This window comes from Lemur catta, chromosome 5 (assembly GCF_020740605.2).
Source record: "Lemur catta isolate mLemCat1 chromosome 5, mLemCat1.pri, whole genome shotgun sequence".
Taxonomy (NCBI): domain Eukaryota; kingdom Metazoa; phylum Chordata; class Mammalia; order Primates; family Lemuridae; genus Lemur; species Lemur catta.
Genome location: NC_059132.1, coordinates 70,114,002 through 70,126,480, shown reverse-complemented (window position 1 = coordinate 70,126,480; position 12,479 = coordinate 70,114,002). Strand labels below are relative to the sequence as shown.

The window sequence follows — 12,479 nt, the reverse complement described above, 5'->3', positions numbered from 1 at the left end:
AAGGGACATTGGTATTTCCTGAGTCTGGAGGTGCATCCTGGGATTCTTTGGGCTGTGCTGGCAGTCTTACAGCATAGCTGTCATTTTTAGTGTGGTGAGGACCTCAATTCCAGGCAAAGTGCTTGTCACTCTACCCAGATTTACCAGTGGCCAGTGGGATCTTTTTTTCCTTTCTGTAGTTTCAAAGAAATATATGCACTTGTCACAGCAGGGCATACAAATTAGCCAGAAAACAAACTAAATGCCTACATTAGAAGGTTCCTCTGCTGTGAAAGCTCACACCTGGAGTGAATGTGGGGCACCTGTGGGGAGTGAGGCTTGTTCTAAGTCCCTGCGTGTGTTCCCTCTGTCGCACACCCCGGGCAGAGGTGGCTGTCGAGTTCCACAGTGAAATAGCAGAAGGAGAGTGAGGCAGTGCTTAGGGGAGGGAGCAGTCTGTCTGTCTGGCCCCCACTCCTCAACTATCTCACAGGAGCAGCTTTGCTTTGTTGAAGGCAAGTAAGAGTGGCCCTAGGGAAAAGCAATGAAGATGATCCTGAGGGTAAGAAGCTGTGGGGAATGCGGTCTGCTCACACCTACAATTATAACACATCTGGTTTATGTTAAGTCCTGTCCCAGGTTCTGGGGATATAAAGACAAAGAAGAAAGACAAGTTCTTGCCCTCATGAAGCTGACGTTAGGAGAAAGAGATAATAAACAAGTAAACAAATACCATACTACACAGAAAGCAAAGTAGATATCAAGAAAGAAATAAAGAAGGTGAGAATGTGAAGAACTTACTTTAAACACGGTATTCAGGGAAGGCCTCTCTGACAGCTTTTGGCTCATATTGACAATTTGATCCTTGGCTTCATGTTACAAGGGAGTTAAAAACTCCCTTCATTAGGGAGTTCTAGCAAAATTAACACTGATAATCCAAAAATTAGACATGGAAATGAAAAAGAAGTGCACAGAGCAGGTATCATTTGGGTAAATTCAATAATTCTGCCTTGATTTACTGTCACCTCTAAATGAAGAGAGGAGCCATCAATTATATTAAAATGACCATTTGAGAGGAATTTCTGAAAAAGGTAAATTGATGTCATCATTATGAATATATATATGTCATTGCTACCTTTCTTCCTACCAATACTTTACCATAAAAATTGGAAATGAGATAGGAAAACAAAGTAACACCTGTTGTAGAGTGGTAAATTATCACTTTAGCTGCTCATGTTACCACCCTGCAAACACTCACTCCCACCCAACTGCAGCGCGGCTCAGCCGCTCTGGCAAGCCACAGGTGATTAGTGAGGTTAATCAGAATTCTGAAGGGCACAAATATCGATGTGAATGTAATAAGATTGTACTTTGTGCTACAGATCAGATGCACTGTCACCTTGACTTCCTATGAATGATGAGATCAGGCTGTTTAATTTCCCATACACGAGCTCAGACTTGTCTCCAAGCTATGCAGAGTGTTTCAATTTTATGTTCTTTACTGCAAAGGGGAGAAAGAAAGTCTTTCCTGATTTTAACACTAGCACAAATGGTCAGCTGTCCTGTCCTCTTGCCTCAGCAAACCACAGAGGAACACATAAAACCGATCTCAGATGTACTATTCCCATAAAGTCAAATTGTATTAGGAAAGCCAGCAGAACAGTGATCGTCCAAGGCAACCATTAAAAACCTTTATCTCCATTATTTAGGAAAACCTCAAAAGGCTGCAGGATAACTTTTTCCACTATCCGCTGTCCCCCTCCATCAAAACTTTAAATACTACAGCAAATAGGCAAGCATTACCAGAATGTTTTATAAAGTGCTAAAAATCCCGATTTGAGATTATAATCATTGGTCTTATTAAACCTTCAAAGAATCAACCCTGAGAGATTGAAATTATATGGAAAAACTCTATTGTGTTCCCTTCTCAAAATCAGAGTGTGTTCCCTGCCACAGTGTGCAGTTGTTGCCAGGATGTGGCTGCCCAGCCAAGGAATCCGCTTCTGAGCCCTCTTGCATTACATTGGAATGTGAGCATCAGTAACGCATGCCACTTCCAGGCTGAAGCGCAGAAAGAGCACGTGTGCCTTCGCTACCCTTCACCTCCCACCTGCCAGATGGAGACAAAGGACTCTAGGGCCCCAGGAGATGGTAGAACCCCAAGGGGAAGGAAGTTTGTGTCCCTAAATCACCATGAAAAACGTCTACCTGCAGAACAGCCACCTTGGCCCTTGTATAAAGAAGAAAAAAATCTTTTATTGTGGTAAGCACCTGGAATTTGGGGGTTTATCTATTATAACAGCTAGTGTTAACCTAATTTAACTAAAACAGAGTGGAGGTGGCTACAGATGTAAATATAGTTTATGAGTTGATGGCTTATATTAAGGTTGGTGCAAAAGTAACTGCGGTTTTAACATTGTTGAAATTTGCTGTTTGATAGTGGAATATATTCTTAAATAAATGCGGTTATGTTATACATAATTTTAATGCACATTTCTCTCTGTTTTTTGCTAATGACATTACTTTCTATTTATTTATTTTATACTATGGAAATAATGTTAGACAAGAAGCAAATTTGAGCGATTTTCTTATTTGAGTTCAAAATGGCTCATAAAGCAGTGGAGACAACTCACAACATCAACAACACATTTGGCCCAGGAACTGCTAATGAATGTACAGTGCAGTGGTGGTTCAAGAAGTTTTGCAAAGGAGATGAGAGCCTTGAAGATGAGGAGCACAGAGGCGGGCCATCGGAAGTTGACAACAACCAATTGAGAGCAATCATCAAAGCTAATCCTCTTACAACTACATGAGAAGTTGCTGAAGAACTCAACATCTACCATTCTATGGTTGTCAGCATTTGAAGCAAATTGGAATGGTGAAAAATCTTGATAAGTGGGTTCCTCATGACCTGACCAAAAATCAAAATAATCCTCGTCTTCTCCTCATGTACGCAACAGCGAACCATTTCTTGATGGGATTGTGACATGCGACAAAAAGTGGATTTTATAGAACAATATGTGACAACCAGCTCACAGTTGGGCCGAGAAGAAGCTCCAAAGCACTTCCCAAAGCCAAACCTGCACCAAAAAAGGTCATGGCCACTGTTTGGTGGCCTGCTGCCAGTCTAATCCACTACAGCTTTCTGAATCTTGGTGAAGTCATTACATCTGAGAAGTATGCTCAGCAAATCAATGAGATGTGCTGAAAACTGCAATGCCTGCAGCCAGCATTGGTCAACAGAAAGGGCCCAATTCTTGTCTAGGACAACACCCGACCGCACGTTGCACAACCATCACTTCAAAGGTTGAACGAATTGGGCTATGAAGTTTTGCCTCATCCGCCATATTCACCTGACCTCTTCTTGCCAACAGACTACCACTTCTTCAAGCATCTCGACAACTTTTTGAAGGAAGGACGCTTCCACAACCAGCAGGATGCAGAAAATGCTTTCCAAGAGTTCGTGGAATCCTGAAGCACAGATTTTTATGCTACAGGAATAAACAAACTTATTTCTCATTGGCAACAATGTGTTGCTTGTAATGATTCCTATCTTGATTAATAAAGATGTGTTTCAGCCTAGTTATAATGATTTAAAATTCACAGTCCAAAACTGCAATTACTTTTGCACCAACCTAATAGTTTTGGTTTCTATTCTTAGTTCTTTAGTGTACCCAGTAAAGCTCAAATTACATTATCTAGAGCTCCAAGCTCTGGTGGAGACCAGAAGTTTCATTCTGGAACTAATATGAGGAGAAACTTTATTTTTTTTGCCTTGGAAAAACTATCATTTTTGAGAGCAACATATCCAGAGGGAGACATGGTCATGTTCTTGCCTTTATTAAGCAAATGGAAGCCATATGGGCTGTAATCAAGATCCTAAAGGTAGAGGACAGTGATTTCAGTAAGATCATGGGATAGGAGTTTTCTATCATCATCTCCCCCTAGAAGTATTGATTTTGACAACCACCCACAGATGACAGTACCTTTGTGGGAGCCCAGGCATCTAGTAGAGAAGTTCCGGCACACTACTGGAATAAAAATGCCAAGAATGGATGCATCAAAGAGGGTAAGAAGAACAATTTCCCTTTACCCCTGTCAGCCTTCCCCCAGGGCAGCACGGCTCCGTGCCAAGAGACATCTCCTGAGCCTATGATGTCTTCCACGGGAAAAAGTGAGAGTGTAGTGAGTGAGCACCTGGCTCCTCCAGGCATGCTAGACACTGCCCAAGAGGCCCACTTCTTTCTCACCTCACACAGAATATTGAGGCAGTTAGCACAGCTGAGTGGTTGAGGGAGACTGAGAGCAGGGAAGACAGGCAGGGACTCAGAGCAACCAAGGTTTCGAACTCAACAAACAGCCATGGATCCTACTTACTGCTTCAGGGACTTCATCAGAATGCTCACCCGTATGCTGCTTGGGTTGCTTCACTTGTAGACCGCCCCAACTGACCCACAGGCACTGCCACTGTCCCACGTGCTTCACTATCCCCACCCTGTAGCTGGTTCCCTGCATGCATCCCCGCGGACAGGGCGGGTAAGCCTCTGCTAGATGGCATGCACAGACAGCCCAACTCCATGGGATTGGGAGAAATTTGAGCATTTCAGGGCACCTCCCCTGGGAAAACAAACAGGAGGCTCTCAGCATCTGGCCTAGCTTTGCAGGATTGAGAGAAGGCACACAATCTTAAGAATTCTCTCCAAAGAGGGAGCAAGAAGCGTGGAAGCAGGTGCATGCATAGAAAGGTTCTGAGAGAGCCTCAAAATCCCTCTCTGAGCTGACTGCTGAAGGTTTTCTCTCCTGAGGCCAGTCAGGAAAGACTGGAAGACATGACTGCACCTTCAAACATGAAGACAGAAACTCAAGACTTTAGGGAATATGAAAAATCAAGGAAACATGATACCACCAAATAAACACCATAATTTTCCAGTAACCAACCCCCACATGAGATCTATAAATTTCCTGACAAATAATTCAAAATAATTGTGTTAAGGAAGCATAGCAAGCTACAAAAGAACACAGACAATTCAGTGAAATCAGGAAAACAATATATGAATAAAATGAGAATTTCAGCAAAGAGATAGAAATCAAACAACAAACAGAAGAGGTAGGTCAGAGGATACAAAGTAGCAGATATATAGGGTGAACGAGTCTAGAGATCTCATATACAACATGAGGACTGTAGGTAATAAAATTGTACTGTATATGGGATTTATGCTTAATAATTAGATTTTAGCTACTCTTGCCACAAAAACAAAAAAAAAAAGGATAACTATGTGAAATGATGTATATGTTAATTTTCTTCATTTAGTAACTTTTTACTATCCATATGTATCCCATAAAATCGTGTTGTATACAGCTATACCTCAGAGATGGTGTGGATTCAGTTCCAGACCACTGTAATAAAGTGAATATCAATAAAGTGAGTAACATGAATTTTTTGTTTCCCATTACATATAGAAGTTATGTTTACACTACACTGTAGTCTATTAAATGTGTGATGGCATTATGTCTAAAAAATGGACATACTTTAATTAAAAATATTTTATTGGGAAAAAAACACTAACATCTGAGTCTTTAGCAAGTCATAATCATTTGGTGGTGGAGGGTCTTGCCTTGATGTTGATGGCTGCTGATTGATCAGGGTGGTGTGGTTGCTGAAGTTTGGGGTGGCTGTAGAAATTTCTTACAGTAAGACAACAATGAAGTTTGCCACATTGATTGACTCCTCCTTTCACAAAAGATTTCTCTGTAGCATGTGATGCTCTTTGATAGCATTTTACCCACGGTAGGACATCTTTCAAAACTGGAGTCAGACCTCTCAAACTCTGCTGCTGCTTTATCAATTCAGTTCATGTAATATTCTAAATCCTTTATTGTCATTTCAAACAATGTTCAAAGCATCTTCACCAGGAGTAGATTCCATCTCAAGAAACCACTTTTTTTGCTCATCCATAAGAAGCAACTCCTCATCCATTCAGGTTTTATCATAAGACTGTAGCCATTCAGTCCCATCTTCAGGTTCCACTTCTAGTTCTCTTGCTATTTCCACCACATCTGCAGACATCCACTGAATTCTTAAGCTCCTCAAAGTCATCCATGAGGGTTGGAATTAACTTCTTCCAAACTCCTATTAATGTTGATATTTTGACCTCCTCCCGTGAATCACGAATGTTCCTGATGGCATCAAGGATGGTGAGTGCATTACAGAATGTTTTCAATTAACTTTTCCCAGATCCATCAAAGGAATCACTATTTATGGCAGCTGTAGCCTTATAAATGTATTTCTTAAATTTTAAGACTTGAAAGTCAAAATTACTGCTTGATCCATGGGCTGCAGAATGAATATTGTGTTAGCAGGCAGGAAAACAACATGTATATCCTTGTACATCTCTATAAGAGCTCATGGGTGTCCAGGTGCATTGTCAATGAGCAGTAATATTTTGAAAGAAATCTTTTTTTCTGAGCAATAGGTCTCAACAGTAGGCTTAAAATATTCAGTAAACCATGCTGTAAACAGTTGTGCTGTCATCCAGGCTTTGTTGTTCCATTTTTAGAGCATAGACTGGGTAGATTTAGCCTAATTTTAAGGGACCTAGGATTCTCAGAATGGAAAATGAGCATTTGCTTCAACTTAAAGTCACCAGCTGCATTAGCGCCTAACAAGAGAATCAGCCTGTCCTTTGAAGCTTTGAAGCCAGGTCTTGACTTCTCTCTAGCTATGAAAGTCCTAGACGGCATCTTCTTCCAATATCAGGCTGTTTGATCGACATTGAAAATCTGTTCAGTGTAGCCACCTTCATCAATTATCTTAGCTAGATCTTCTGGATAACTTACTGCAGCTTGTCCATCAGCACTTGCTGTTTTTTTTTTTTTTTTTTTGGATATGACACCAATAGCAAAGGCAACTAAAGCAAAAATAAGCAAGTGAGACTATATCAAACTAAAATATTTCTGCAACAGAAAGGAAATAATCAACAAAATGAAAAGACATCCTACAGAATGGGAGAAAATAACTGCAAGCCATATCTCACATAAGGGGTTAGTATATAAAACATAAAAGGAACTCACACAACTCAATAACAAATAAACAACCTGATAAAAAAATTGGCAAATGACTTGAATAGATATTTTTCCAAAGAACACATACAAATGGCCAAAAAGTGTATATTATAAAAATGTGCTCAACCTCACTGATCATCAGGGAAATGGGAAATGGAAATCAATACTACAATCAAATATCACCTCACACCTGCTAGGATGGCTACTATGAAAAAGTCAAATGATAACAAGTGTTGGCAAAGATGTGGTGAAGACGGAACCCTTATGCACTGTTGATGGGGATGTAAATTGGTACAGCCATTATGGAAAACAATATAAAGGTTTCTCAAAAAATTAACAATGAAATTACTATATGATCCAGAAATCCCACTGCTATATATCCAAAGGAAATAAAATCATTATCTTGAAGAGATATCTGTACTCCCATGTTCCTTGCAGTATTATTCACAATAATCAAGATATAGAAACAACTTAAGTGTCCACTGATGAATGGATAAATAAATGTAGTATATACATGTAATAATAATATTCAGCCTTAAAAAAAAAAAAAGAAAATCCTGCCATTTGGGACAATGTGGATGAACCTGGCAGACCTTATGCTAAGTGAAATAAGCCAGGCACAGAAAGACAAATACTGCATGATCTCACTTATATGTCATATCTAAAAAAGTCAAACTTACAGAAACAGAGATTAGAACGGTGGTTACCAGGAGTGAGGGACATGGGAAGATGTTGCTCAAAGGGTACAAACTTTCAATGAAAGACAAAGAAGTTCTGGGGACCTAATGTACACCACAGTGATTATGGTTAACAAAAATGTATCCTTGAAATTTGCTGAGACTAGATCTCAAGTGTTTTCACTACACGCCTGCCCGCCCCCGCCCCTACACACACATACATACACACACATACACATACACACACAGTAACTATGTGAAGTGATTGATATGCTATTAGCTTGACTGTGGTAATCATTTCACGATATATACATATATCCAAACATTATGTTGTACATCTCAAATATATACAATTTTTATTTGTCAATCATACCTCGGTAAAACTGGGGGAAGAAAGAACCTAAAAGAAACACAGCAACCTGGGCAAAAGGGCTCAGAAAAACTGATCATGTTGCACTTACCTTTAACATCTTTAGTCCCTCGGGTACCGGCCTGGCAGAGTGGCAGATTCCAGGCAGACCTGTTTGGCAATAACATCCTAAAGAAAGCAAGTAGAAGAAAAAAGTTATAAGTTTAAGGATTTATAAATCATATGAAGCCTATGGACTTACAGGGATTTCACTCATTTTTTTCATTTGGCTTCTTAAACTTTTTCTGTTTCTCTTCCCTCTTTCCACACTCCCAACCATAACCCCACACTCCCATTAAGTCAACCCAGATTGGACTTTCTCATTGCCTTTAGTGATTTGTTTTCTGATTTGTCATAAAATGGTAAAATTTTCAACTTCTGTGTATGAAAAGCTCAAACATTAAGTTTATATGTATTTCGACAGGATTTATAAGTGTTTCTCTAGGGAGTTGTTTTCAAAATAAGATAAGTGCTATGAATGGAATATGAAAGATTACAGTAATTATGCTTATTTCCAAATAAAACTGAAAATTATCAGTGGAGTCATTTCGGGACTCATAAATGCAATGTCTATCCTTTCAAACACATCTGCATCTCATTTCCCTGAATCCAGACATAACACCCTTTTTAAGCAAGCAGGAGTTATTTTGTACAGAATGAACAAAGTTGTCAATTCCTAAAGTACAATACATGGTGATAATTGTTTTATGGCCTCTGATGGAGGGAGGAGGGTCTCCAAGCTTCAGGAACCTGTAACTTGGTGTATGAGGCAGGGATAGAATGAAATTATGTCAGCCTGAAGAGTCCTAAAATGCTCCTCTATGTGTATTCAGCCCACAAAAATAAAACCAGCCCTAATCATCCCTGAGACGGGCTGGTGGCCCACCTTGCATCTTTCTTCTTCTAACCTAAACCAGCAGTTAAATCACCTGAAGGCATTAATTTAAATATGCAGATTTATGAGCTCAAGTCCCAGTAATTATTTGTCAGTAGATTGGGACAGATGGTTGTGATACACGTAGTCAGTGGGTCAGTTTCCTGACTTTTACGGGAATCACTTTTTTGCTTCTCTCTCTTTTTTTTTTTTAATCACCAAACACTTAGTTTGGTTTGAGCTGGTTTGTTTGTTTGTTTGTTTGTTTGTTTTTGAATTTTATATAAACAGAGTTATACAGTATGTAGTGTATCTGGCTCAAAATGTGTACATTATTGAGTGTAACCATAGTTTGTTCTTATTCGTTGCCATATAGTATTCCATTGTGTGAACATACCACTGTCTATATATTCTGCTGTTGATGAACAGTGCTTATTCTACAATTCACTTGTTTTTGGTTTTTTGGCTATTATGAAAAATGCTGCTAGGAACATTCTTGTAGATGTCTCTTGGTACAACATGTACAAATATATTTCAGTTGGATATATACTTAGGAGTAAAATTGTGAAGTCTTAGGGTATCCATAGAGTCAACTTTAGAAGGTAAGATCAGTTTTTCTAAAAAGCTTTATCAGTGTACATCTCCCTAGCTGTATATGAGAGATCTCATTGTTCCACATCCTTAGCAACACTAAGTACTGACGGTCTTTTAAATTTTAAACTTTCTAGAGGCTGTGTAGAGTAAGTTCATTGTGATTTTTTTTTTTTTTTTTTGAGACAGAGTCTCACTCTGTTGCCCAGGCTAGAGTGCCATGGCATCAGCCTAGCTCACAGCAACCTCAAACTGCTGGGTTCAATCCATCCTCCTGCCTCAGCCTCCTGAGTAGCTGGGACTACAGGCATGTGCCACCATGCCTGGTTAATTTTTTCTATATATATTTTTAGCTGTCCATATAATTTCTTTCCATTTTTAGTAGAGACGGGGTCTTGCTCTTGCTCAGGCTGGTCTCGAACTCCTGAGCTCAAATGATCCACCCACCTCGGCCTCCCAGAGTGCTAGGATTACAGGCATGAGCCACTGCACCTGGCCAGTTCATTGTGATTTTAATTTGCATTTCCTGATTGTTAATGTGGTTGAGCCCCTTTGATATGTTTACTGGTCCATGCTGATAGGCGCTAAGCATGGTGACTTTCTTCCAAAGAACAAGGAAATATATGTGTGCACACTAATCTGTGTATACACACTTACCTAGAAATATTTTTATATGTAACCATTTATATTAAGCTAAACATGAGTTCATACAGATGTATCCAATTCTAATCCATTACTGTATGGATTATTCTGGCCTCTCTCCCTTGTTTATCTTTAATCTCCCACTCCAACAACAATACACCTGGCTCCCACAATCTGCCATTTATTAATTGTTCAATTCCAGTATACATGTATAGTGGTTTCAAGAATTGTTACTAAAACTCCCATGGGTAACAACTTTATCAACTATAGTACAGTGTTTATGTACATTTCCTTTAGCCTTCTAGCCTTAAAAATTCCACTTATTTCCAAAGTTACTTAGATGAGCACTTTACAATTGTAGTACATCTAGATTCTGTATTCCATCCTGGGATCCTCCAACTAGTACGTAATTTTTTTCAATTTGCACATATTAAGGTTTACTCTTTGTGCCATAAAGTGCTATGGGTTCTGACAAATATGTCATGTCTTATAGTCACCATTATAGTATCATACAGAATAAGTTCAACAAACTAAAAAATCCCTGTGCTTCACCTACTCAACTCTTCCTCCATCCCCTGGCAACCACTGATCTGTCACTTTCTTCATTTTGTTTTGTCAGAATGTTGTATCATTGGAATCATACAGTATGTGACTTTTTTCAGACTGGCATCTTTTATTTAGGAATATGGATCTAAGATTAATCCATGCCTTTTTGTACCTTGATACCTCATTTCTTTTTATTACTGAATAATATTCCATTGTTTGGAGGTACCACAGTTTGTTTATTCATTTACTTATTGAAGGACATCTTGGTTCCTTCTATTAATAGTTTCTGGCAATTATGAATAAAGCTGCTATCAACATTCACATGGACAAAAATTTTAAAATCAGTTAGGTAAATACACAGGAGCATGATTTGTGGATCATATGGTAAGATTATGCTTAGTTTTGTAAGAAACTTTCATCCCTCTTTGCTTTTAACAAAACTCCCTGTTGTTTCCTTCAAAGCACAAATGGTATATGTTTCCCTGGCGATCATTTCCCTCACTAGACTAAAAGCTCCATGATGGCAGGGGCTGTACCTGTATATGTTTTGATCACAGATATAGCCCCAGACCTAAACATATACCTTATGCATAGTATGACTTTAATAAATATTTAATTAATAAATGAATAAATAAATAAAACATCGAGCCATATTCTTGCCTTAGGAATTCCAAAATGCAACTCTTCCCTTATTTGAACCTTGGCAGACAACTGAGATTGACACCAATATTTCATAATGGCTTAAGTTCTGTGACACACTGATCTCTATTCTCCAAAGGAGAATTCTCCAAGGATCCGTCTTTTTGCATGTGTATGAATTTCACATATTTGCTGTTAAAACTGATGCAGAACTAAATGATCAAGACTTCTACCAAGTTTCTTCTGTCTTATACATTATGGATATTCAGTGTAGGTGGTGAATAAATATGGTGAATAGAAAGTATTTGTCTTTTATACTTTAATATTTTTCTGACTTACATTTTAAATGATCAGTCATTTCACATTCTGTTCCAATAATCCCCCTTGGACAATTTTGATTTTATAGCAGTGTAAAAATGTCTGTCTATAGACATACAAAATTTTAATCAAACAGTTTTTGCTCAGAACTTAAGAAGACATTTGTCCTCAGGGCTAAAATTAACCATGAAAAAGATTAAAAACAAAAGCAAATTTAGAATATAATCAGTACTTTCAAAATGAGCTCAATCTGCCCTCCATCTTCATTTATAACACTTGCTTCTTCTTAGCCTCTAATAGAATAAGTAGTAGTTGTGCGAAAAATATATTTACATTTCTGAGATTCCAAAAAATGGATAAACCTCACAAGTACAGGCTGCCTTGGTTGGAATGACTCACATAATGATCGCACTTTGAATAGGAAACAAATTCAAAGTTCTGTGCATTTTCACCAGATGTCATTTTTCTACATTTTTTTCAGGGTTATTAAATACAGTACTTTCTTTCCTGCATGGTGACGGGGTCTGTTTGGACACCAGCTTTCAAACACTATTTTCAGAAAGAACCCCAGCAGTGCTCAGAGACTCCCGTTATGGTTTGAATGTGTCCCTCAAAAGTTCATGTGTTGGAAAGTTAATCCCCAGTGCAACAGTGTTCGGGCGGGGGGGCAATAAAAAGTGATTGGATCATGAGAGCAGAACCCTCATGGATTAATCATGGGAGTGGGTTGGTTATCTTGAGA

At 38.7% G+C, this 12,479-nt stretch overlaps 1 protein-coding gene across 1 annotated transcript in view; it reads right to left on the bottom strand.

Annotated features, from left to right (window-relative positions):
- Positions 1-12,479, bottom strand: part of C5H4orf51 (chromosome 5 C4orf51 homolog) — a 43,517-nt gene that overhangs the window by 29,493 nt on the left and 1,545 nt on the right. The window contains exon 2 of the mRNA XM_045552081.1: positions 8,180-8,256. Coding sequence (XP_045408037.1) covers positions 8,180-8,256 — 77 coding nt within the window. The remainder of the gene's footprint in view (positions 1-8,179; positions 8,257-12,479) is intronic.